Source organism: Symphalangus syndactylus, chromosome 1 (genome assembly GCF_028878055.3).
Source record: "Symphalangus syndactylus isolate Jambi chromosome 1, NHGRI_mSymSyn1-v2.1_pri, whole genome shotgun sequence".
Taxonomy (NCBI): domain Eukaryota; kingdom Metazoa; phylum Chordata; class Mammalia; order Primates; family Hylobatidae; genus Symphalangus; species Symphalangus syndactylus.
The window spans coordinates 108,306,094-108,333,933 of NC_072423.2; the positions used below are offsets into that span (position 1 = coordinate 108,306,094).

Genomic DNA, 27,840 nt, shown 5'->3' on the forward strand with positions numbered 1-27,840 from the left:
ACCAGTACTTTTATGATTTAAACCAGAAAAAAAATTACTCTTTATTTTATATGTACAAAGAATGATTTGGACTAGAAGCATAATTTAATCCTTGACTGAGACATTCCATTGCTTATTCTAGAAACTTGCTTCAGACTTGGACCCTCCCTGGTCAAGTACTCTTTGGGGCATATGCTTCCTCTGTTGAAACAGTGACTAAGCTAGATATAAGCCAGTGAGTCTATAGAACAGAAATGGTGTACATCGATTTACTTAATCGCTATTTAGTTTTGACTTAATTTGAATTCAGTTAGACCTGGTAGAGCACCCCATGGTTAAAAGTATGTAGTCTCAACTCCATGTAAGTAGTCATTGTCCTATAAGAATATGAAGACTTCAGTAGATGTGAACAGCAGATATAGAAATGACGAACTATTATGGGACATGTTTTCTCCTGCTTAGTTGCTCATTTCACATTTGTAGCACTTAAACTTTGCCATTACAATATTTACTGTAGAAAAAGGTTCAGTAAAAGGACCTAGTACAAGAGATTTCATTGCAAAAATAATATAAGGCACCTCATTAGGTTCATATAGGTTGTTCTAGGGATACAATGCCTATGTCCAGCATCAGAACATTATAGGATATTCTTGAAATTTGGAGTTAAAATAAGTACTGCCTAGGAGTTGCTTTTTTTGGCCAGGCACAGTGGCTCATGCCTGTAATCCCAGCACTTTGAGAGGCCGAGGTGGGCGGACACGAGGTCAGGAGTTTGAGACCAGCCTGGCCAACATAGTGAAACCCCGTCTCTACTAAAAATACAAAATTTAGCTGGGCCTGGTGGCGCACGCCTATAATCCCAGCTACTCGGGAGGCTGAGGCAGAATTACTTCAACCCAGGAGGTAGAGGTTGCAGTGAGCTGAAATTGTGCCACTGTACTCCAGCCTCTCCATCTCAAAAAAAAAAAAAAAAAAAGTTGCTGTTTTGAATTAGCTTTACAATTTTAGAAACTATGTAATATTCAGCATTTTATTATTTCTCTTACAAAGTCCTTTTTTCTCCACATTACCAGTCTTCTCCAACTTACTTGAAGGAGATCCTGGAGCAGCTTCTTGAAGCCATAGTTGTAGCTACAAATCCATCAGGACGTCTCATTAGCGAACTTTTTCAGAAACTGCCTTCTAAAGTGGTAAGTGATGCAATTAAAAACAGGTACATGTCAGTGTTTTGTTTTTAGTACTTTAAGAATTGTATTAATCACTGATAAATAAAGTAAGTTTAAAAGGAAGATGTTGGGCCAGGCGTGGTGGCTCATGCCTGTAATCCCAGCACTTTGGGAGGCCGAGGCAGGTGGATCACCTGAGGTTGGGAGTTCGAGACCAGCCTGACTAACATGGAGAAACCCTATCTTTACTAAAAATACAAAAAATTAGCCAGGCGTGGTGACGCATGCCTATAATCCCAGCTACTTGGGAGGGTGAGGTAGGAGAATCGCTTGAACCCTGGAGGCAGAGATTGCAGTGGGTGAGCCAAGATGGCACCATTGCACTCCAGCCTGGGCAACAAGAGCAAAACCCCGTCTCAAATTAAAAAAAAAAAAAAAAAAGGAGATGTTGGGCCAGGCGCAGTGGCTCATGCCTCTAATCCCAGCACTTTGGGAGGCCAAGACAGGCAGATCACCTGAGGTCAGGAGTTTGAGACCAGCCTGGCCAACATGGTGAAAACCCATCCCTAGTAAAAGTATAAAAATTACCTTAGTGTGGTGGTGCGCGCCTATAATCCCACCTACTCGGGAGGCTGAGGCAGGAGAACTGATTGAACCTGGGAGGTGGAAGTTACAGTGAGCTGACATCATGCCATTGCACTCCAGCCTGGGTGACAGAGCAAGAGTCCATCTCAAAAAATAAATAAATAAAAGGAAGATGTTGGAGGCAGCCAAGAGATCCTCCTCACAGCAGCACAAAATGTATACGGTCTATCATTCTACATGATCAGAAGGTTGTGATTTTTATTTTTTTATTTTTATGTTTTTTGTTTTTTGATTGGTAATTATTTTTGGTTGTTTCTTATTGTGGTAAAGGATATGTATCATAAAATTTATCATTTTAGCCATTTTTAAGTGGATAGTTCTGTGGCATTAAGTACATTCACATTTTTATGCAGCCATCACCACTATCTGGAACTTTTTAGTCTTACAAAACCAAAACTCCATACCCATTAAACACCAAGTCCACTCTCCTCTTCTCCCAGCTTCTGGCAACCAGCATTCTGCTTTCTGTCTATGAATTTGACTATTCTAGGTATGTCATAGAAGAAGAATCATTCAATATTTGTCCTGTGACTGGCTTATTTCACTTAACATATGTTCAGGATTCATCTATATTGTAGCCTGAATCAGAATTTCATTCCTTTTTAAAACCGAATAGCATTTTGTTATTTATATATAATACCTTTTGTTTATAAGTTTTTTGGGGTGTTTTGTTTTGTTTAGAGATAGGATCTTGCTGTGTTGCCTAGGCTGACCTCAAACTCCTGGGCTTAAGCGATTCTCCCACCTCAGCCTCCCAAGTAGCTGGGTATACAGGCTTGTGCCACCGTGCCTTACTACATTTTGTTTACTCATTCATCTGTCAATGGACATTGGGTTGTTTCCAAGATTGGTAATTCTTCATTGATAAAATAAGCACCTTAACTAAACCTTTTTTATTTATTTATTTTTGAGACGGAGTCTCGCTCTGTCACCCAGGCTGAAGTGCAGTGGCGTGATCTTGGCTCACTGCAACCTCCGCCTCCCGAGTTCAAGCGATTGTCCTGCCTCAGCCTCCCAAGTAGCTGGGATTACAGGCATGCACCACCACACCTGGCTAATTTTTCTATTTTTTAGTAGAGACAAGCTTTCACCATGTTGGCCAGGCTGATCTTGAACTCCTGACCTCAAGTGATGCACCTGCCTCAGCCTCCCAGAGTGCTGGGATTACAGACATGAGCTACTACACCCGGCCTAAACCTTGCATTTTTAAGAGTAGAAACTTTTCTCTTTGTGTAGGAGACAGGGTAAGAGGAAGATAAATGAGTTCTTCCTCCTTTTAGTTCTCTTTGATCTCCTGGTGACGCTGAAAAAAGAAAAACGAATTAGGTACTCTTCTACCTGAAAAAGGAAGAGGTTTTCTAGACAAGCGAGACCTTTAAAAAGTATCAGAGTTCCTTATGCCTTTACACCCAAAAGATAATTAACATATAGATTTGACTCACATTAGCCTATGAAACTGCAAACATTTTCATGGTCTCAGCATTCTTATATTTCTGGTAAGGATATACTTTCAGAAGTACTCTATGGTAGCACTTAGCCCTATTGTGATCATTTACTTTTCTGTCTACCTCCTTTTCTACTCCCTGAATTTCTTGAGGACAGTGACTGTGCTGTATTTACCTTTGTATTACTGTCTATAACTGGAACCCGATCCAAAGGATTGAATGACTTCAGATTACTTTGTACCCCATGCTGGGTGGTCATAGTTATGCAAGATGCTTGTTGACTGATGAGTAGCATGCAGCTTTCCTCATCAGTCATTGGTAAGACTCGTTATTTAAAGATGTGTCTTGACTAGCTATAAGATAGTTACAACATTAGAAATAAAGCAACTGACCACTGCTGTCCTATGTGTGAATCTTACTAGAAAGATATAATTATTAATATTGGCCATATGACTTAAAATTTTAAGAAAAGGAGAAAACAGTATGATGATTCTCTAGAGAATTAAGCATGGAATTACCATATGATCCAGCAGTTCCACTTTGGATATATACTCCAAAGAAAGTGAAAGCAGGATATTGAAGAGATATTTGTATACCCATATTCATAGCAGCATTATTCACAATAGCTAAAAATGGAAGCAACTCAGGTGTCTATCAGTGAATGAATGTATATGTGACATATACATACAGTGGCATATTATTTGGCGTTAAAAAGGAAGGAAATTCTGAAACATCCTACATGGATGAACTCTAAAGACATTATTTTAAGCAAAATGAGCCAGTCACAAAAGGACAAATACTGTATGATTTCTTATGTGAGGTACCTAGAATACTCAAAATCTTAGAGACATAAAGTTAGAATGGTGGTTGCCAGGGGCTGGAGGGAATAGGGAGTTGTTTAACGTGTACAGAGTTTCCATTTTGCAAGATTAAAAAGTTCTGGAAGTGGATGTTGGTGATAGTTGCACAGCAGTGTGAGTGTACCTAATGCCACAGAACTGTACACTTAAAAATGGCAAATTTCATGTTACTACATGAAATTTATTTTATTACAGTAAAAAAAATTATAAAAGAAGTACAGGATAGGTGTAGTGACCCACACCTGTAATCCCAGCGCTTTGAGAGGCCAACATAGCTGAGACTCTGTCTCTATAAAAAAAATTTTTTTAATTAGCTAGTCATGGTGGTGTGCACCTGTAGTCACAGCTGTTTGTGGGGGTTGAGTTTGGAGGATCACTTGAGCCTAGGAGTTCAAGGCTGCAGTGAGCTGTGATCATGCCACTTCACTCCAACCTAGGCAACAGAAAGAGACCCTGTCTCTTTTTCTCTCTCTCGCTCTCTGTCACATACACACACATATACACAAAATAGAAGTACGGTCTTTGCTCAAGATTTATTCTTACCCTGCAGGAGATAATCAGTGATGGTCAAATCAACAACAGTGATCTGGGGCAATGAAACATCAATAATTAGTTCCCCCCATTCTCCCTTCAAGGTCACATTGAAGGAGCTGGTTGGGAAAAGCAGGTTTCTATTGGTCCCTCAGGGTGTGACAATTTGAAAGACAACAAGGATTGAGACCTGAAGGGGCAGGGCAGTTTTCACCTTTCCTTAGTAAGTCCGTCCCAAGCAGGCTGGCTGCATGGGAGAGGTAGATTGGGAATTTGTGGGATTGGATGACTTCGAATTACTTTGTACCCCATGCTGGGTAGCCTTGCCATAATTTGTCCTCTGAACTTTCTCTCAGAAGTAGAACTGGTGAAGAGAAGCGGCAGCAATGGAGATTGATCCAAGTAAAGGAAGATGTAGGGTTAAGAAAGTAGTGGTAAACTGGCCGGGTGCGGTGGCTCACGCTTGTAATCCCAGCACTTTGGGAGGCCGAGGCGGGCGGATCACGAGGTCAGGAGATCGAGACCACGGTGAAACCCCGTCTCTACTAAAAAATACAAAAAATTAGCCGGGCGCGGTGGCGGGCGCCTGTAGTCCCAGCTACTCAGAGAGGCTGAGGCAGGAGAATGGCGTGAACCCGGGAGGCGGAGCTTGCAGTGAGCCGAGATTGCGCCACTGCACTCCAGCCCGGGCGACAGGGCGAGACTCTGTCTCAAAAAAAAAAAAAAAAAAAAGAAAGTAGTGGTAAACTTAGGGGATAGATGAGATAAAGCAACACTGAGGTCATCTGTTCAGCCCAGTAACTGAGTGAAGGCTGTGGCTTTCTGTTTTTGTTGTTGCTGCTTGGGCTTCAGTAGGGTTTGAACAGGTAGGAAGAGCTGGGAAAGCACAATCTGACTTCCCCTGAACCCCTCCCATCTGATAAGACCAACTTTTGATATTTGGGCAACTTCAGTTATTTCCTCCAAGAAAGAAAATCTGTAGGAAAGCCTGAGGGCAGTGAGTGATTCTAGGTTGTTGTGAAAGCTTCAAGGATATTCCTCAACATGTTCAACTTCTTGGGATGAGCTAGTATTTGATAAATCAGAAGTTACTAATAATTTTGCTTCATTTCTTTTTTTTTTTGAGACGGAGTCTTTCTCTGTCCCCCAGGCTGGAGTGCGGTGGCGCGATCTCGGCTCACCGCAACCTCCACCTCTTGGGTTCACGCCATTCTCCTGCCTCAGCCTCCCAAGTAGCTGGGACCACAGGCGCCCGCCAGCACGCCCGGCTAATTTTTTTGTATTTTTTAGTAGAGACGGGGTTTCACCGTGTTAGCCAGGATGGTCTCGATCTCTCCTGACCTCGTGATCCACCCGCCTTGGCCTCCCAAAGTGCTGGGATTACAGGCTTGAGCCACCGCGCCCGGCCTTTCTTTTTCTTTTTTTTCAAGACAGTCTTGCGCTGTCACCCAGGCTGGAGTGCAGTGGCGCAATCTCAGCCCACTGCAACCTCTGCCTCCCGGGTTCAAGCGATTCTCCTGCCTCAGCCTCCTGAGTAGCTGGGATTACAGGCGCCGCCCAGCTAGTTTTTGTATTTTTAGTAGAGACGGGGTTTCACCATATTGGCCAGGCTGGTCTTGAACTCCTGACCTCGTGATCTGCCCATCTCGGCCTCCCGAAGTGCTGGGATTACAAGCGTGAGCCACCATGCCTGACCAGAATTTTGCTTCATTTCTTTTTTTTTTTTTTTTTTTTTTTTTTTGAGACAGAGTTCTGCTCTTCTTGCCCATGCTGGAGTGCAGTGGTGCAATCTCAGCTCACTGCAACCTCCACCTCCCAGGTTCGAGTGATTCTCCTGCCTCAGCCTCCCAAGTAGCTGGGATGACATGCATGCACCAACACACCAGGCTAATTTTGTATTTTTAGTAGAGATGGGGTTTCATCATGTTGGCCAGGCTAGTCTGAACTCCTGGACTTCAGGTGATCCACCCACCTCATCCTCCCAAAGTGCTGGGATTACAGGCGTGAGCCACCATGCCCAGCCATGCTTCATTTCTTTAACAAAGTTTCATTCAAAAGGTATTTTGTTTTGAAAAAACTTACTTTGACTGAAATAAGCAGAAGCATCAAGTTAAACATGAAGCTAACAAATTTTGCAACCTGATTTCTTACAGATCCTTATGAAAGTTTATGTGAATATTATATAATAACGTTATTTAGATTGCAAAATTAAAAGAGCTTGTAACAAACTCCTGAAGAGCATTTCTTTTACTTTATTTCTAGGCATAGATATCTGGGGACCTTAAATGAAAAATTGTATAATTCTGTGAATTTAGAATTTTTGTTTGTTTTTTGAGACGGAATCTTGCTCTGTTGCACAGGCTGGAGTACAATGGCGTGATCTTGGCTCACTGCAACCTCCGTCCCCTGTGTTCAAGCGATTCCCCTGCCTTAGCCTCCTAAGTAGCTGGGATTACAGGCACACACCACCATGCCCGGCTAATTTTTGTATTTTTATTGGAGACGGGGTTTCGCTGTGTTGGCCAGGTTGGTCTTGAATTTCTGACCTCAAGTGATCCAGCTGCCTCAGCCTCCCAAAGTGCTGGGATTACAGGTGTGAGCCACCGTGCCTGGTCGAATTTAGATTATTTATTTTTTTTTTTTTTGAGGTGGAGTCTTGCTGTGTTGCCCAGGCGGGAGTGCAGTGGCACGATCTCGGCTCACTGCAACCTCCGCCTCTTGGGTTCAAGCGATTCTCCTCCCTCAGCCTCCAGAGTAGCTGGGACTATAGTTGTGTGCCACCATGCCCAGCCAATTTTTTTTTCTATTTTTAGTAGAGACAGGGTTTCACCATGTTAGCCAGGATGGTCTGAATCTCCTGACCTCGTGAACCACCCGCCTCGGGCCTTCCAAAGTTCTGGGATTACAGGTGTGAGCCACTGCAGCCCTGCCTAGAATTTTTTTTTTTTTTTTTTTTTTTGAGACGGAGTCTTGCTCTGTCGCCCAGGCTGGAGTGCAGTGGCGCAATCTCGGCTCACTGCAAGCTCCACCTCCCGGGTTCACGCCATTCTCCTGCCTCAGCCTCTCTGAGTAGCTGGGACTACAGGCGCCCGCCACCATGCCCGGCTAATTTTTTGTATTTTTAGTAGGGATGGGGTTTCACCGTGGTCTCGATCTCCTGACCTTGTGATCCGCCCGCCTCGGCCTCCCAAGAATTTTTTTTTTTTTTTGAGACAAAGTCTCTTTCTTGTCCCCCAGGCTGGAGTACAATGGCACGATCTCGCTCACTGCAACCTCCGCCTCCCAGGTTCACGCAATTCTCTTGCCTCAGCCTCCTGAGTAGCTGGGATGACAGGTGCCTGCCACCACGCCCGGCTAATTTTTGAATTTTTAGTAGAGATTGGGTTTCATCATGTTGGCCAGGCTGGTCTTGAACTCCTGACCTCAGGTGATCCACCTGCCTTGGCCTCCCAAAGTGCTGGGATTGCAGGCGTGAGCCACCGCACCTGGCCCCAGCCTAGAATTTTTTAAAACATTAAATTGTATGCTAGTTGCATAATAATAACACTCAAATACCAAGTTTTAACTCCTATGTCATGCTGTTGGATAGATCATGAAGCTTCTTAAAATTAAATTCTTTATGGTTCTGATATAATAAACGTGCTGTACAGCCATGTCTTTAGCCTTGAATCTCACAAAGCTGCTTAATTGGTTGTTTGAACAACAGATTGTCAATGTACTTCCTTCTTTTCTCATTAGCTGAGTAGTTTAACTTATTGAGCATGCCTGGTTTTTTGTCTTCCAGCAATATCCAGATTATTATGCAATAATTAAGGAGCCTATAGATCTCAAGACCATTGCCCAGAGGATACAGGTATGAAGATGACCATAAGTAAATGATTGTGGTTTAGAGCAGATTGGCCTATGATCTTTCCTAGGAGCTTTTAGAAAACAGAGAAGCTAGTTGTCTCTGTAAGGGGTTATTAGCAAATCATGTAAATAAATTAAAATAGTGTTACTGATTGTAGCTTTGGATTGCATCTTAGGACAAAAATTAAAACACATTGGTTACTGACATTTCCGATTATAAAAGATACATTTGTGACAAAAGCTTCGTTATTTCATTTTTAATTTTTTTATTTTTTATTTTTGTGGGTACATAGCAGGTGTATATATTTATGGGGTGCATGAAATTTTGATACTGGCATACAATGCATAATAATTACATCAGGGTAGACGGGGTAACCTGTTGTTTATTTTTATCTGCTTCCAAATAGCTTTAGGATACGTTAGAATAAAAGCTACCCACAACGGATGTTAGAGTGATAGGTCAGTGGAATTAGATACTACTTTTTTCTCTTTGGCCCTCTCTACCCTACCCCTTCACTGTATCCCTAGCAGTAAATAGTGGCAACTAAACACTCACATAGACTTGCTATGTACCTAGCACTGTTTTAAGTGCTTTATGTGTATTAGCTAATTAATAAAACTCCACAGGGTAGTACTGTTATTATTCCCATTTTAGAAGTTAGAAAACTGAAGCACAGAAATGTTAAGTAACTTGCCCAAATCACCGCCTAGTAGGGAGAACTGGGATTTGAATCCAGACAGTCTAGCTGTAGTCTGTGTTCTCAACCCTTACACTTACTGTTTCTCTACAGAGTAGGTGCTTAATAAATATTAATTGTGTGACTGAGTGACTAGGATTTAAAATTTGATTATTAGAAGTAAGGGAAAGTATAGGGAAAAAGAGCTAAATTGTACCAGAAATTGAGTATTTAGAGTAGAACTGATATGGTTCTTTTTCTAGCTCTACTACTTAACCAGCTATGTCACTTTGGTCAGGTGATTTGCCTGCTTCCTCTGCTGTATATTGCATGTAGTATCGCTACTTTGCAGAGTCATAGAGGTTAGTGATAATATAGATAAAGCATCTCACATAGAACCTACAGCATGAGGTCCTCATAAATGTGAGTCACTGATCTTCCCAGGATAAGAAGGGTTTGCTGCTCCCAGGAGATAAGGCAAAAAGGAAAACGGTGTGTTACATAGTTTCATTGAGAAATGAGACTGATAGCCACTGTGGTTTGCCAGGAAGGAGAAACTTCTTTGACTTTAAATTCTAAGAGAATAGTAAAGAGTAACAGTGTTTAATTACTGGTACCACAGATAAATTTTCACAGAATGATAAAATACAGATTCCCTAATGTATCATCTTTTTTTTTTTAGGGTTTTTTTTTTTGTTTTTGTTTTTGAGATAGTCTTGCCCTGCCACCCAGGCCGGAGTGCAGTGGCACCATCTCACCTCACTGCAACCTCCACCTCTTGGACTCAAGTCATTCTCCTGCCTCAGCCTCCCGAGTAGCTGGGATTATAGGTGCCTGCCACCAAACCTGGCTGATTTTTGTATTTTTGATAGAGACAGGGTTTCACCATGTTGGCCAGGCTAATCTCGAATTCCTGACTTCAAGTGATCCACCCGCCTTGGCCTCTCAAAGTGCTGAGATTATAGGTGTGAGCCACCCTGCCAGGCCTCATCAGGTTTTTAAATCAGCCCAATAACTGCTACAGAGAATGACTCAAGTCTCCTAAATCCCTGGAATTTCTAACATCTGTGTAGGAGGATTATGTTTTCATAATCCTGGAAATTGAATCAGATCTTTAATCATCTCTATCTCAGCCCCAGTCTTCTCTTTTTGACTTCTCGCCTTACCTTGTCCTTTCTTCTTTCCAGAAGTCTCAGAGTCACCTTTTGCCATCACCCGATTCAAGGTCCTTGTCCTCTTATGTCCAAATTACTGGAATAATCTATTTTACCTCTCTGATGAAAAACTTTCTAGTCCTTTCTATATCTTGCCTCCTGACCTTGGCTTTCTTCCTAGCAGTCCCCTGTTCAGAGACTTAATTCACTTGTTTTCCAATGCCTGCTAAAGCACGTCACAACTCCTTGTACCAGTTGAATAAAACTGACTCTGACTAATTTAAGTGGAAAAGGAATTTTTGAAAAGCATATTGGATAGCTCATAGAAATGTTGAAAAGAAAGGTTGAAGAACTAGCCTTTGGATACTAGGCAGAACTCAGGAACATCATGGCACAGCTGAGATCATGCACAGCCTCTTTGTGGTGCCATTGCTGTTACCACTGTAATTTGCCACTGTGGTCCCTGGATACTTGCTGCTCTACTGCTAGACTCTCCTCTACAGGAGTCAGGAATGAATTCCTGGCCATTGCATTAATCCCTCTAGACCCAAGCATGAATTAGCTGACCTGTGGTTATTTCCCCTTGCCCTGGCTGCCACGCTGCTGGCAAAGTGACCATCTGCCCACTTTCATCCTCATTGTGGGAGGTAGAGCCCTCCCTTTGCCTGTGCTGATTCCCTCCATGTAAGAAGGATGTGTAGTTGTTGGTAGTCCCACGTGGCAAATAGCTACACTCCTTTGCCTGGCTTTCTGGATTCTGCCTTTTTTGTTTTTACCCTATCTGTGCTTATGGTTCTACCCTTCTCCACTTTCCATTTCACTCAATTTGGTTTCCTTACTCTCTCTATACCATGTCTTTTTCATTTCCGTGTACTTATCATTAGTCATGTGTGCCTCTTACCTAAAAGTGTGTCCGTCTTTCATTTCCTTTGTAAATTTAGGCAACTATATGAGTATTCCTGGGTTGTTTTGGATTGAGTGAGCCTTAAGATGTGACAGCTCTAGCACACAGTAGGTACTCAGAAAATGTTAGCCTCTGTGCTGGACTGATTTCATATTTTACCCTGAGTGGTTCATGTAACTAGAGGGAGTTTTGCTTCACACTATTAAATCCACTTTAAAGAATTAGTATTCATGAAGCACTTAGAACTGTGCCTGGCACATAGTAAACACTATGTGTTTGCAAAATAAAACTTTTACCTTATTTGACTTTTTAAAAATTGTAATTTATTTTTATGAGAATAATGCTGCTCTGGTTTTGTTACCTATCTCAAAAACTTACTTATAAATGAGTACAGTAATAATTTATGAAAAAGAAAATGACTTTACATGTTGTTCGTATGTGTACTTTCCAATAAAGTCTTGGAATATGGTGACAATTTAGAAATATGTGGGGTTCTTTTTTTAAAGGTTGTACTGATGAACTCATTAAAAGGAACTGCTATATTTTGTTGTTTATTGTAGAATGGAAGCTACAAAAGTATTCATGCAATGGCCAAAGATATAGATCTCCTCGCAAAAAATGCCAAAACGTATAATGAGCCTGGCTCTCAAGTATTCAAGGTTAGTTTTGTTGTTGTTGTTGTTGTTGTTGTTGCTGTTTTCCTTGGTAATAGTAGATAGTTTAATTTAAGGTCAGTAATTTTTATAAAACAACTTTATTGAGATATAATTCACATACCATGCACTTTACCCATTAAAAGTATTTAATTTAGGCTGGGCACAGTGGCTCACGCCTGTAATCCTGGCACTTTGGGAAGCCTAGGTGGGTGGATCACGAGGTCAGGCGTTCCAGACCAGCCTGGCCAACGTAGTGAAACCCCATCTTTACAAAAATACAATAATTAGCCAGGCATGGTGGCAGGCGCCTGTAATCCCAGCCAATCGGGAGGCTGAGGTAGGAGAATTGGTTGAATCCGGGAGGCAGAGGTTGCAGTGAGCTGAGATTGTGCCACTGCACCATAGTCCGGGCGACAGTGCAAGATTCTGTCTCAAAAAGAAAAAAAAGTATTTAATTTAATGGTCTTTGTTATATTCATGGAGTTGGGCAGCCATCACTCCAGTCAGTTAACAGTCACCCTTTATGTCCCCCCAACTTCTCTAGCCCTAAGCAACCTCAAATCTATTTTCAGTCTCTGTGTTTGCCTGTTGCCATTTTACACAAATGGAATCATATAATATGTGATATGGATTTTTTGCGACTAGATTCCTTCAGTTAGCATAATGTTTTCAGGGTTTATGCATTTTGTAGCATGTGTCAGTACTATGTTCTTTTTATTGCAGAATAATATTCTGCTATAGGGATATACTGTATTTACCCATTCATCAGTTGATAGATATTTGGATAGTTTCTACTTATTGGCTATTATAAATAATGCTGTTGTGAACGTTCACATATACATTTTTATGTGGACATATAAATACTACATATATATATATATTTTTTTTTTCTCTTTGATACATACCTAGGAATGGAATTGCGGGGTCATATGTGGTAACTGTATATTTGACTTTCTGAAGAACTGCCAAACTGTTTTCCAAACTCTACCATTTTACATCCCCACCAGCAATATCCAGGTGTTACCATTTCTCCACATCCTCACCAACACTTGTTTTCCATTTTTGTTTTTGTTCTTATTATGGATATCCTAGGGAGTGTGCAGTGGTATGGCATTGTGATTTTGATTTACATCTCCGTAATGATTAATGATGCTGAACATCTTTTTATTTTATTCTTTATTTTGATTTTTAGGTCATTCATATGTCTTTAGAGAAATGTTCAGATCATTTGCCCATTTTTTAATTGTGTTACCTGTTTTTTTGTTGTTGAGTTGTAAGAGTTCTTTATATGTTCTGGATATTATACCCTTATCATGTAAATGGTTTGCAAATATTTTCTCCCATTCTCTTGTCTTTTCACTTTTGTAATTGTGTCTGTTGACACACAGAAGTTTTTCATTTTGAAGTTCACTTTATCTGTTTTTTTCTTTGGTTGCTAATGCTTAAGTCTCATATCAAATAAATCATTGCCTAATCCAAAATCACAAAGATTTACACCTATGTTTTCTTGTAAGAAGTTTATAGTTTAGCTCTTAACGTACTTAGAGCTTTGATCCAGTTTGAAGTAATTTTTGTATATGTGAGGTACATGTAAGGTAGGAGTCCAAATTCATTCTTTGATATGAGATATTATCCCAGCACTATATATTGAAAAGATTATTCTTTCCCCATTGAATTGTCTTGGCAACTTTGTTAGAATTCAGTTGACCATAGATGTATGGGTTTATTTCTAGATTCTTGTTTCTATTCCACTCACCTAAATTTCTGTCTTTATGCCAGACCTGGTTAGTTTTGAATCTGTTTTTTAGTTAAATATTGACTTATTCCCTGCATTTAAACTTCATAAATATAAAAAGCAATCTGTGTAGTGCAGTACACAATGTAAAATGACTGTTTCATTGCTTTGCAAATTGCATCTTAGAAGTTTTATAGTTCTGTAATGAATAATTGCTTGTAGAAATTTATTGAATTAATCATGTATCATTGGGAATTTGCCAGAGGAGACTCAGAAAATCTTTTGGGAATAAAATCATTTAAATTTTCTGAATGCTGACTCAAATACTCAAAATTGCTGTTGGTAGTTAGTGATAACTTTTATTTTTCATCTTTTAAGAAATTCTGAGAGAAAATCAGGAATGAACTATGAAGTCCCTGTATTCCTAGTCCCTAATAGGACATTTTAATAATATACAGTACTAATTGTTTGTTGTTACAGTTAAGAATTTTACTTTTGGGTCTAATTATTTTTTCTAACGTAAGTTTTAAAGAGAAGGGAAACTTAAGCAAGTACATTCATTCTAAACTTGTGTATATAATCTTTAATCTTAGAAGTGCATCTTTATTTTGATTTTTAGGTCAGTGTACACAAGTAGAGTTAATTGTCCATAGTCCCTCACCTTATCTACGGTTTTGCTTTCGTATGGTTCTGAGGTCAGAAAATATTAAATGGAAAATTCCAGAAATAAGCACTTCATAAGTTTAAATTGCACACCATTCTGAGTATTGTGATGAAATTCATGCCATCCACCTCTGTCCTAGCCGGTCTCACCTGGGACATGAATCATTCCTTTGTTCAGCCTATCCACACTATATACACCACCTGCCGTTAGTCACTAAGTAGCCATCTCGGTTATCAGATCGACTGTTGTGGTATCACAGTGCTTATTTCAAGTAACCTTATTGTACTTAATAATGGCCCCAAAGCACAAGAGTTGTGATGCTGGCAATTCAAGAAGCTTTAAAGTGCTCCCTTTAAGTGAAAGGTGAAAGTTCTTAAGAAAGGAAAAAAAAAAAAAGGTATGCTGAGATTGCTGAGATCTACAGTAAGAACAAATCTCCCTGCTGGGCACTGTGATTTAGGCCTGTAATCCCAGCACTTTGAGAGGGCAAGGCAGGAGGATCACTTGAGGCTAGGGGTTTGAGACCAGCCTGGTCTACGTGGTAAGACTCTGACTCCACCAAAAAAAAAAAAAAAAAAAAAAAAAAAAGATGAATCTGCTATTCATGAAATTGTGAAGAAGGAAAAAAAAGACGTTTCTGCTAGTTTTATTGTTGTACCTCAGACTGCAAAAAGTTACAGCCACAGTGCATGAAAAGTGCTTCGTTAATATGGAAAAGAAATTAAATTTGTGGATGGAAGACATAGACAGAAATGTGTTCCAGGTTTGGTACTGTCCAAGGTTTCAGGCATCCACTGGGGGTCTTGGAATGTATCTTCCATGGACAGTGGGGCATTACTGTATTATACCATTAGATCTTTGTCTAAATATTACTTGACTAATCATGAAAGAACTAGTAGGCATTTTAACCTATATTTAATTAGTGATGACTTTATGAAGATAGATATTTTGGAAGCTTGTAGAAATGTTGGAGGATGCAGCTTTGTGGGTATTGAATGAAAGTCTGCTCCAAGTGGAAAGAGTGCCATAGAAGGTGCCCATTGCATGAGTTGGGGGCATTAAGCTGTCCTTTTATCTGTTCCTTTTTTAAACCAAGTAATTTTATCTTGACAGGATGCAAATTCAATTAAAAAAATATTTTATATGAAAAAGGCTGAAATTGAACATCATGAAATGGCCAAGTCAAGTCTTCGAATGAGGTAGGTTTAAGAAAATGTCTAGGCTGGGCGTGGTGGCTCATGCCTGTAATCTCAGCACTTTGGGAGGCTGAGGTGGGCGGATCATGAGGTCAAGAGATCAAGACCATCCTGGTCAACATGGTGAAACCCCATCTCTACTAAAAATACAAAAATTAGCCAGGCGTGGTGGCATATGCCTGTAGTCCCGGCTACTCAGGAGGCGAAGGCAAGAGAATTGCTTGAACCCGGGAGGCAGAGGTTACAGTGAGCTGAGACCGCACGACTGCACTCCAGCCTGGTGACACAGCGAGACTCGGTCTCAAAAAAAAAAGAAAATGTCTAAAACCCTTATGCCTTTATATTTGCTGAATTTTCTGGGTAGTGAAATCAATAAACATAAACACGGTTTGTGTTGCATTTCAAGATGATACAGTTGATATTATAATTCTGAAGATAGTAGTAACTCTTAGCCCCTTTGCTGCTGAAGGGCTTCATTTAAGAAGAAACATGTTTTAAAACTTTACATCACTATATACTTTGTACAAATATTATTGCTTTGTACAAATATGAATATATATACATATAATATATGGTATATATTAATATTACGCAGAATAGATAATAGTATGATATTTATATATAATAGTAGTAGTATACTTATTTTTGGTAAGGCTGTTTAGCAGGTATCAGGAGATCCAGTCTCATCCTGGCTTTTCTTTGTACTAGGACTCTGATTTTTTTTTTTTTTTGAAACAGAGTCTCACTCTGTTGCCCAAGCTGGCGTGCAGTGGCACAATCTCAGCCCACTGCAACCTCCACCCCTCCCAAGTTCAAGCAATTCTTTTGCCTTAGCCTCCCAAGTAGCTGGGACTACAGGTACACGCCGCCATACCCGGCTAATCTTTTTGTATTTTTAGTAGAGATGAGGTTTCACTATGTTGGCCAGGCTGGTCTTGAACTCCTGACCTCGTGATCCACCCACCTCGGCCTCCCAAAGTGCTGGGACTACAGGCGTGAGCCACCGCACCTGGCCAGGACTGTGATCTTGAACTAGTCTTAGTTCTAGGATTGCATTTCCCCCTACCTGAAATGGGAAGGTTGGGTGACTACTTTCAAAGCTTTCCTCTGGCCTTGACATTGTTTCAGTACCAGGGCCTGCAGTATTCTTCCCTGCAGAGTCCCCAGGGCCTAAAGCAGAATCTGCTGCATAGTAGAAGTTCAGAAGTATTTTGCATTTCTATTTAGAAGAGAAGAAAATGGTTGTATGTGTGTTTATTTGTTTACCCAGCACTCTAATTTCAGCTACCAAGTTTCTAAGCTTTTTATTTTATCTCTGGATAGGACTCCATCCAACTTGGCTGCAGCCAGACTGACAGGTCCTTCACACAGTAAAGGCAGCCTTGGTGAAGAGAGAAATCCCACTAGCAAGTATTACCGGTGAGAAAAAGAATGTTTAGTCTGAGAGTTGGCCTGTGCTTATAAAGATAGGCATACTAGTATTTGCCCAGTGGCTATCTTGAAGGAATATTTTTGGGTATAGTTTGGTTGTTAATGAAAATCTGTTGTCAAATGGTTTATTTATTTATTTATTTATTTATTTTTATTTTATTTATTTATTTTTTTTGAGACGGAGTCTCACTCTGTCGCCCAGGCTGGAGTGCAGTGGCACAGTCTCGGCTCACTGCAAGCTCCGCCTCCCGGGTTCACGCCATTCTCCTGCCTCAGCCTCTCCGAGTAGTTGGGACTACAGGCGCCCGCCACCACGCCCGGCTAATTTTTTGTATTTTTAGTAGTGACGGGGTTTCACCGTGGTCTCGATCTCCTGACCTCGTGATCCACCCGCCTCGGCCTCCCAAAGTGCTGGGATTACAAGCGTGAGCCACCGCGCCTGGCCGTCAAATGGTTTATTTAAAAGGTTGAGTTACTAGGTTGGGCACAGTGGCTCACGCCTGTAATCCCAGCACTTTGGGAGGTTGATGCGGGTGGATCACTTGAGGTCAGGTGTTCCAGACCAGCCTGGCCAACATGGTGAAACTCTGTCTATACTTAAAAACTACAAAAATTAGCTGGGTGTGGTGGCAGGTGCCTGTAATCCCAGCTGCTTGGGAGGCTGAGGCAGGAGAATCGCTTGAACTCGGGAGGCAGAGTTTGCAGTGAGCCGAGATCGTGGCACAGCACTCCAGCCAGGGCAACAGAGGGAAACTCCATCTCAAAAAAAAAAAAAAAAGATTGAATTACTAAAGTAGGCCTTATATCACTTCTCTGATGATGCTTAAGCATCATTTCTCAGGCAGTGTTTAATATTAGCTACCAATAAAATGTGAGGTTAAATCTAATAGGTTTTTAAAATTCATAATAGAATTTGTTTTTGTTTGTTTTTGATTTTTTTTTTTTTTTGAGATGAAGTTTGCTCTCGTTGCCCAGGCTGGAGTGCAGTGGCACAATCTCTGCAACCTCTGCTTCCTGGATTCAAGTGATTTGCCTGCCTCAGCCTCCCGAATAGCTGGGATTACAGGTGCCCATTACCATGCCCGGCTAATTTTTTGCATTTTTAGTAAAGATGGGGTTTCACCATGTTGGCCAAGCTGGTCTCAAACTCCTGACCTCAGGTGATCCACCCACCTCGGCCTCCCAAAGTGCTGGGATTACAGGCATGAGCCACCACACCCAGCCTCGTAATAGAATTTGTATTGTAAAATATGAACACCTTAGAATTATCAGCAACTGTGACTGAGTTCTTATTTTCCACTCCCTCTTTTCTATGAGGAAAAAAATAGTTTCCTTGGCTAAGATTGATTATGAGGACCATTAAGTACAGAGAGAAACTAAGGAGGCAATTGAATAGAAATTATTTTTCTTTTATCTTAACACTTTGTTAATAGTTCCTGTTCCCTGTAAAGTAACCTAATTATGGTAACATCCTTCCATGTCTTCTAATTGCTTTTTTTTTTGTTGTAGTAATAAAAGAGCAGTACAAGGAGGTCGTTTATCAGCAATTACAATGGCACTTCAGTATGGCTCAGAAAGTGAAGAAGATGCTGCTTTAGCTGGTAGGCATTAGGTTTTGACTAGTGAAATGCCTTCTTAGTGGATCCTTCTGGCTAAATGAAATCGCAGTGATTTTGTTCTGGCCTAGGGTTTGCTGGTTGGGAAGTACATGCTATTTTGTTGCATTTGATTGTACTCTGGTTGTCAGACCTATCAAAAGGTTAATGCTTTATCTTGTCTTAAAACTCATATTTGGGTAAATAATACTTCTGCAAAAATAATTGATAACTTAGCAGATCCCGGTTTAAAACCTGTAGTGATAAATAGTGAGTACTAGTAAAAGCATCAGAAAATCTCAGAAATCCACATTCATCTTAGATTTTCAGGCTTTAGCTTATATTTTCAGTAAGCTCTAATTTCTTCTTGGCTTGTCTTTCTCTTAAGTTTGATATAATATTTTCCCCTTTACTATAGATTTTTTATGTGTAAAGATAAAATTTGTTTCATTAAATTATTCTGGTATTTTTTTTTTTTTTTTTTTTTTTGGAGGTGAAGTCTCGCTCTGTTGCCCAGGCTGGAGTGCAGTGGCGTGACCTTAGCTCACTGCAACATCCGCCTCCCGGGTTCAAGCGATTCTCCTGCCTCAGCCTCCTGAGTAACTTTACGCTCCACCACACCTGGCTAATTTTTGTATTTTTAATAGAGACGGGGTTTTACCATGTTGGCCAGGCTGGTCTTGAACTCCTATCCTCGTGATCCGCCTGCCTCGGCCTCCCAATGTGCTGGGATTACACCACGCCTGGCCTCAATTTTATTACTGAATGTTACACAACAGACTTCTCTAGTTGTATCTTGTTTTTAACTAAATCTCCTATAGAAATTTCATAATCACTGTAGACTATTATGTATAAATTTACTTTTTTGAAACATTGATCTACAGAATTAAGTATTTTTTTTATTTAAATTGGGCCTCATCTTATCAGAAATTGAAAAAATATTATCTTGTTAGCATTGTTTTTTACTGATTATAAAAGTGACACACAGCCGGGCACAGTGGCTCACACCTGTGATCTCAGCACTTTGGGAGGCTGAGGTGGGTGGATCACTTGAGGTCAGGAGTTCAAGACCAGCCTGGCCAACATGGTGAAACCGTGTCTCTACTAAAAATACAAAAAATTGACCGGGCATGGTGGAGCGCACCTGTAGTCTCAGCTACTCGGAAGGCTTAGGAAGATCACTTGAACCAAGGAAGTGGAGACTGCAGTAAGCCGAGATCACACTGCTGTACTTCAGCCTGGGCAACAGAGCAAGACTCTGTCTTGGGAGAAAAAAAAAAAAGGTTATATGGCTGGTTACAAGAGACACATCAAATATAAAAACATAAGAAAGTTGAATCTAAAAGGATGGATAAGGCCAGGTGTGGTGACTCACACCCATAATCCCAGCACTTTGAGAGGCCTAGGTGGGAGGATTGCTTGAGCCGAGAAGTTCAAGACCAACCTGGGCAACATGGCAAAACGCTGTCTCTACAAAAAATACAAAATTTATTCAGGCATGTTGGTGCATGCCTGTAGTCCTAGCTACTTGGGAGGCTGAGATGGGAGGATCCTGAGCCCAGGGAGGTCGAGCCTGAAGTGATCACACCACTCCACTCCAGCCTGGGCAACAGAGTGAGACCCTGTCTCAAAAAATAAAAATAATAAAATTGGGCTTTTGTCTTGAAAAAAAGAAAAAGATGGCTGAAAGATACACCAGGCAAATAATAACCAGAGTAGCTACACTGACTCTTGATAAGATGGACTTTCAAACAGAGATCATTACACAGATAAAAAGGATTACCTAATGATGGTAGAAGGTTAATTTCATCAGCAAGTTAAATTGTAGAAGAGCTCAAAATATGTAAAACAAGCAGATGAAACTTTACAGAGAAATTCAAAACACTACCCTTAGTCTGGGAGCCGTCTTCTTTCAAGAGCTAAACAGAAAACCAATGAAGATAGAGATTTGAACACAGTTCTTCATGTAAGTATTTGTTTCCTATTGCTGCTGAGACAGTACCACAAACTTAGTGGCTTAAAACAATGCAGGCTGGTACACTGGTGCACGCCTCTTATCCCAGCACTTTTAGAGGCTGAGGCAGGAGCATCACTTGAGTCCAGAAGATAGAGACCAGCCTGCTCAACATAGAAACACCCTGCCTCTACAAAAAAAAAAAAAAAAAAAATTAAGACAGGGTCTCCCTCTGTCACCCAGGCTGGAGCAGTGGTGTGATCTTGGCTGCCTACAACCTCTACCTCTGGGCTCAAGCAATCCTCCCGCCTCAGCCTCCCTAGTAGCTGGGACCACAGGTACTTGCCACCACACCCAGCTAATTCTACAAGAAAAATTTAAAAATTAGCCATGTGTAGCTACTCCAGAGGCTGAGATGGGAGGATCACTTGAGCCTGGGAGGTTGAGGCTACAATGAGTCGTGATCCCACCACTGCACTCCAGCCCTGCCTCCAAAAAAAAAAAGAAAAGAAAGGAAACCTTTAACAGGAAAGATCAATAAAGTCAAAAGTTATTCTGTTAAAACCCTGAATAAAATAAACAAGTCTGAGGTGAGATTATCAAAAAGGAATAAATAAACAATATTGGCAGGGAGGAGAGCATACAGAGTTTTTAAAAAGAATGTGTGAATAAGGCCAGGCTTGGTGGCTCACGCCTGTAATCCTGGCACTTCTGGAACCTGAGGTGGGCAGATCACCTGAGGTTGGGAGTTCGAGACCATCCTGGCCAACATGGAGAAACTTCCCGTCTCTACTACAAATACATGTGGTGGCACATGCCTGTAATCCCAGCTACTTGGGAGGCTGAGGCAGGAGAATTGCTTGAACCCGGGAGGTGGAGGTTGCTGTGAGCCAAGATTGTGCCATTGCACTCCAGCCTGGGCAACAAGAGCAAAACTTTTTCCCCCGCTCCTCCCCAAAAAAATGTGAATAACGTTATGCAAATATATTTAAAAATTTAGATGAACAGATTTCTAGAAAATAAGTGCCTAAAATGGATTCAAGAATAAAAAGGCTGGCTCACACCTGTAATCCCAACACTTTGGGAGGCAGAGGCAGGAGGATCACTTGAGTCCAGGAGTTCAAGACCAGCCTGGGCAACATAGCGAGACCTCATCTCTACAAAAAGAAAAAGAAAAATTAGCTGGGCGTGGTGTGGTGCATGTCTGTAGTCCTACCTACTTGGTAGGCTAAGGCAGGAGGATTGCTGAGCCCAGGAGTTCAAGTTTGCCATAAGCTATGATTATTCCACTACACTCTAGCCTTGGCAACAGAACGAGACTCTGTCTCTTAAAAAAAAAGAGAGAATACGAGGTCAGGAATTTGAGACCAGCCTGACCAACATGGTGAAACCCCGTCTCTACTAAAAATAGAAAAATTAGCCAGGTGTGGTGGTGCACACCTGTAATCCCAGCTACTCAGGACGCTGAGGCAGGAGAATTGCTTGAACCCAGGAGGCGGAGGTTGCAGTGAGCTGAGATCACGCCATCGCACCCCAGCCTTGGTGACAGAACAAGACTCCGTCTCAAAAAAAAATAAATAAAATGAAATCTTCCCACATAGAAAATACCAGGCCAAACATTTAAGGAATAGAATTTTAAATAAACTCATGCAGAGAATAGAAAGAGAGCTCCGCAGTTCATTCTGTGAATCTAACATAACCTGTGAATCTAATATAACCTAGACACCAAAGCTGAACAAAATATAAGCACACTGTCTAGCAGTGTGTATAAAAGATAGTAGATAATGACACAGTTGGGTTTAGGATTAGAAAAGATAAAAAAAGTAATCTTTACCACAGTAACAAATTATAAGAGTAAAATCATATGATTTGCTCAGCAGATGGATTTGATAATTGTTTCAGTTCCCATTCACGATAAAAATTATTTGCTAACTAGTAAGAGAGGGGGATATTGATATAGAGTATCTCCTTTTTTTCTTTTCTCTTGAGACGGAGTTTTGCTGTCGTTGCCCAGGCTGGAGTACAATGGCACAATCCCCGCTCACTGCAACCTCTGCCTCCTGGGTTCAAGTGATTCTCCTGCCTCAGCCTCTGAGTAGCTGGGATTATAGGAGCCCGTCACCATGCCCGGCTAATTTTTTTTTTTTTTTTTTTTTTTTTTGTATTTTTAGTAGAGACATGGTTTCGCCCTGTTGGCCAGGCTGATCTCGAACTCCTGGCCTCAAATGATCCGCCCGCCTCGGCCTCCCAAAGTGCTGGGATTACAAGCATGAGCTACTGCGCCCAGCCTCCTTTTTTTCTTGAGACTGGGTCTTACTGTGTCACCCAGACTAGAGTGCAGTGGCGTGATCTCAGCTCACTGCAACCTCCACCTCCCAGGCTCACGCAATCTTTCCACATCAGCCTCTGGAGTAGCTGGGACCACAGGCACGTGCCACCACACCCAGCAAATTTTTTATATTTGTGATAGAGATGGAGTTTCATCATTTTGCCCATACTGGTCTCAAACTCCTGAGCTCAGGCAATCTACCCACCTCCGCCTCTCAAATCGTCGGGGTTACATATGTGAGCCACTGTGCCCACCAAGGGTATCTCCATTTTTAATGGAGAAGAGGTAACAGCATTTCCCTTACCAACAGAAACAAGGTAATACTGTTACCTTTGTTAGTCACAGTACCAGCCAGCCTACGGTGACAACAGTGGTGTACGGATCAGAAAAGATGTATAAGGATTACAGTTGACAGTTTTCTTAAAAGATGCCACTTACAGTAGCAACAAAATATATACCTAGGTGTAAATCCAACTGCAGGCTCTTCAGGGGAAAGATCAGAGGTAGTAGAGTGAGAAAAGACTAGTTTCAAATTCTTATCTGCTTCTAGCTCTATGACTCTGGTTCCTAATCCCCTTCAACTGCTTTATGTGGTGGCTGAACTTGTGGAAGTAATTAACCTTATATGCATATGCCCAGTTTTCCCATTTGAAAAAGAAATAATACCCACCTTGTGTGTTGGTTTTAGGATTACCTGAGGCTGGTGCTTATCAAGCTCTTAACACATAATTAATTTTTTTTTTTTTTTAAGGCGGAGTCTCACTCTGTCACCCAGGCAGGATTACAAGCGTGAGTCACTGCGCCCGGCCTAATTAAATTCTTTTTTTTTTTTTGGAGACAAAGTTTCACTCTTTTGCCCAGGCTGGAGTACAGTGGTGTAATCCCCGCTTACTACAGTCTCCGCCTTCTGGTTTCAAGTGATTCTCCTGCCTCAGCCTCCCGAGTAGCTGGGATTACAGTCACCTGCTACCACACCCGGCTAATTTTTTTTATTTTTAGTAGAGACAGGGTTTCACCAGGTTGGCCAGGCTGGTCTTGAACTACTGACCTCATGATTTGTCCACCTTGGCCTCCCAAAGTGCTGGGATTACAGGCATGAGCCACCGCGCCCAGCCTAAATTCTTTTTTTTTTTTTTTTTTTTTTTTTTTTTGAGACGGAGTCTCGCTCTGTCGCCCAGGCTGGAGTGCAGTGGCGCAATCTTGGCTCACTGCAAGCTCCGCCTCCCGGGTTCATGCCATTCTCCTGCCTCAGCCTCCGCTAGTAGCTGGGACTACAGGCGCCCGCCATCACGCCCGGCTGATTTTTTTTGGTATTTTTAGTAGAGACGGGGTTTCACCATGGTCTCGATCTCCTGACCTCGTGATCCGCCCGCCTCGGCCTCCCAAAGTGCTGGGATTACAAGCGTGAGCCACCGCGCCCGGCCCTAAATTCTTAATAAATGGTTATTGTTCTTACCTGGGAGTACATAGCAACTATATGTTTATTCTGATCCATCAAGAAAAATTTAAATTATGGTCCTTACACACTGTTTAGGAGTTTGGGAAAATGAGCAACATATTTTTTATTTTTATAAAAATTACGTTTTGTTTGCTTTGGTGTTTTTATGATTTGCTTCTACCTAAAAATTCCCTCAGCAAGGGAATACTCCTCAGGGATGTTTTAAATCAGTGGGCAAAGTCACAGAGATTTAAGGCTAAATCATGTCTGATAGAATCAGCCCAATCTAGGCTGGGCGTGGTGGCTCACGCCTGTAATCCCAGCACTTTGGGAGGCCGAGGTGGGCAGATCATGAGGTCAGGAGATCGAGACCATCCTGGCTAATATGGTGAAACCCCTTCTCTACTAAAAATACAAAAAAAAAAACAAATTAGCCAGGCATGGTGGCACATGCCTGTAGTCCCAGCTACTCGGGAGACTGAGGCAGGAGAATCATTTGAACTCGGGAGGCGGAGGTTGCAGTGAGCCGAGATCACGCTACTGCACTCCAGCCTGGGCGACAGAGTGAGACCCCGTCTCAAAAATAAATAAATAAATAAGTAAATAAATAAAAAAGAATCAGCCCAATCTAAATTTATACTTTCCGAAACTTCATGTTAGTGTTTTAGTTCTGGGATCTCTGAGTGGTTACTTGCTCCTTTTGGCCAAGCATAGCAGACAGTCTCTGAAGAAAGCACATTTCAAAAAGAGACTATTTTGCCACCTTTAAAACTAGTGTACTTTTACTATTTAATATTCTATTTCTATGTAATATTTCTCTAAACATGCAATTATGTTAAGCATTTTTAGCATTTTCTTTAATAAACATTAGAGAGGTTTTTTTGTTTTTGTTTTTGTTTTTGAGACGGAGTCTTGGTCTGTCACCCAGGCTGGAGTACAGTGGTGTGATCGCTGCTCACTGCAACCTCCGCCTCCTGGGTTCAAGCAATTCTTCTGCCTCAGCCTCCTGAGTAGCTGGGATTACAGGTGCATGCCACCATGCCCAGCTAATTTTTCTATTTTTAGTAGAGACGGGTTTCACCATGTTGGCCAGGCTGGTCTCGAACTCCTGACCTTGTGATTCACCCACCTTGGCCTCTCAAAGTGCTGGGATTACAGGCGTGAGCCATCACGCCTGGCCTTAGAGACTATTTTTTTAAAGTAATTATTCCCTTTATCTTAGAATTTTTTTTTTTAAAGGGCCAGGCATGGTGGCTCACACCTGTAATCCCAGCACTTTAGGAGGCTGAGGCTGGCAGATCGCCTAAGCTCAGGAGCTTGAGACCAGTCTGGGCAACATGACGAAACCCCATCTCTACTGAAAAATCCAAAAATTAACTGGGTGTGGTGGTGTGCGCCTGTCTTCTTAGCTACTCGGGAGACTGATCTGGGAGAATTGCTTGAGTCCCAGAGGCAGAGACTGCAGGGAGCCAATATCATGCCCTTGCACTCCAGCCTGGGTGACAAAGCCAGACCCTGTCTCAAAAATAATAGTAATAATAATTTTCAAATATATTTAGTTCAATCTGGAAGGTTGTTAAATGAACTTTAAAGTATGGTTCCTTCTTCATCTCATCCGTCCCTTTATAAATACTTTTTTTGTCTTTCCAGCTGCACGTTATGAAGAGGGAGAGTCAGAAGCAGAAAGCATCACTTCCTTTATGGATGTTTCAAATCCTTTTTATCAGCTTTATGACACAGTTAGGAGTTGTCGGAATAACCAAGGGCAGCTAATAGCTGAACCTTTTTTCCATTTGCCTTCAAAGAAAAAATACCCTGATTATTACCAGCAAATTAAAATGCCCATATCACTACAACAGATCCGGTAAGATGTCTTCTACATTATTCAATATAATTTTATTTTGTTGTGGTTGAGCCTGCACATAATGTATTCCTTCCTAAAATGGATAAGGATATTAAAGGTAAAAATGGTGTTGTTTTTTTTTTTAACCTCAAATTTTAACTGTTCATTACCTTTTTTTTTTTTTTTGAGACGGAGTCTCACTCCGTTGCCAGACTGGAGTGCAGTGGCGCGATCTCAGCTCACTGCAACCTCCACCTCCTGGGTTCAGGTGATTCTCTTGCCTCAGCCTCCTGAGTAGCTGGGACTACAGGTGTGCGCCACCACACCCAGTTAATTTTTGTATTTTTATTAGAGACTGAGTTTCACCACTTTGGCCAGGGTGGTCTCAATCTCCTGACCTCATGATCTGCCCACCTCAGCCTCCCAAAGTGCTGGGGTTACAGGTGTGAGCCTCTGCACCCAGCCTTAACTGTTCATTATCTTATAACTGAGCAAAGTACAAAAATCTTTCAACCTACATCTTTTATTAATATTTTAATTATGACAGTTAATCTGTATTCAGGTTATGTACCTATAGTTGAAACCCCAGGATAAGCATAGTCAGTTGCTGGAGAATTCATTAACTGAAACCATACCAGAAAGATGATTCATCTTGTTCTCTTTTTTCTATTTAGAAAATGTTAAAGTGATCATTGGGCTACCAGACAGAATTCTTAAATCACAATAGTATCATTACAAATAGTAGGACATCTCAACCACAAAAAAACAACCCAATTCAGAAATGGGCAAAGGACTTGAATGGACCTTTCTCCAAGGAAAATATACAGCTCGCTAATAAGCACATGAAAAGATGCTCAGCATCACTAATTATTAGGAAAATGCCATTCAAAACTATTGTGTGATACCGCTTCACACTCATTAGGATGGTTACTTTAAAAAAATAATAATTATTATTATTGGTGTGTATGTGGAGAAATTGGAACCTCTGTGCAGATGATGGGAATGTAAAATGGTATAGATGCTGTGGAAAACATTAAACATAGAATTACCACGTGATTAAGAAATTCCATTTTGCATATGTTCCCCAAAGAAATGAAAGCAGGGTCTCAAAGAGGTATTTGTAAACCTATGTTCACAGCAGCAGCATTCACAATAGCTAAAACATGGAAGCAATTCAAGTATCCATCAAGAGGTGAGGGGATATGCAAAATGGTGTGTACATACAATGGAATATTCAACCTTTAAAAGAAATTTTGAAATGCTGTAACATGGATGAAGCTTGAGGACATTATGCTAAGTGAAATAACCCAGTCACAAAAGACAAATACTGTATGATTCTATTGATATGAGTATAGGCGTAGTCAGAAGTCATAGAGACATAGACAATGATCCAGAACATTAAAAAAAAAAAAAAAATCAGAGGCAAAATAGAATGGTAGTTGCCAGGGACTAGGGAAAGAGGGAAACAGGAAGTTACTGTTTAATGGGTATAGAGTGTCAGTCATACAAAATGGAAAGAGTTCTAAAGATGGATGGTCATATTAATTGCATAGCATTATGGATGTATTTTATACTACTAAACTGTACACTTAAAAATGGTCAAAGTAGGCTGGGTGCAGAGGCTCACACCTATAATCCTAGCACTTTGGTTAGCCAAGGTGGGCAAATCACTTGAGATCAGGAGTTTGAGATTAGCCTGGCCAACATTGTGAAACCCGTCTCCACTAAAAATACAAAAATTAGCCAGGCCTAGTGGCAGGAGCTAGTAATCCTAGCTACTCGGGCGGCT

General features: G+C 41.2%; 1 protein-coding gene across 50 annotated transcripts in view; it reads left to right on the forward strand.

Moving 5' to 3' along the window:
• PBRM1 (polybromo 1) overlaps positions 1-27,840 on the forward strand; it is a 142,681-nt gene that overhangs the window by 24,742 nt on the left and 90,099 nt on the right. For all 50 annotated transcript variants that reach the window (XM_055273970.2, XM_055273905.2, XM_055273974.2 and 47 more), the window contains 7 exons: positions 1,053-1,169; positions 8,411-8,479; positions 11,771-11,869; positions 15,379-15,464; positions 16,785-16,880; positions 18,402-18,493; positions 25,859-26,072. In XM_055273970.2, coding sequence (XP_055129945.1) covers positions 1,053-1,169; positions 8,411-8,479; positions 11,771-11,869; positions 15,379-15,464; positions 16,785-16,880; positions 18,402-18,493; positions 25,859-26,072 — 773 coding nt within the window. The remainder of the gene's footprint in view (positions 1-1,052; positions 1,170-8,410; positions 8,480-11,770; positions 11,870-15,378; positions 15,465-16,784; positions 16,881-18,401; positions 18,494-25,858; positions 26,073-27,840) is intronic.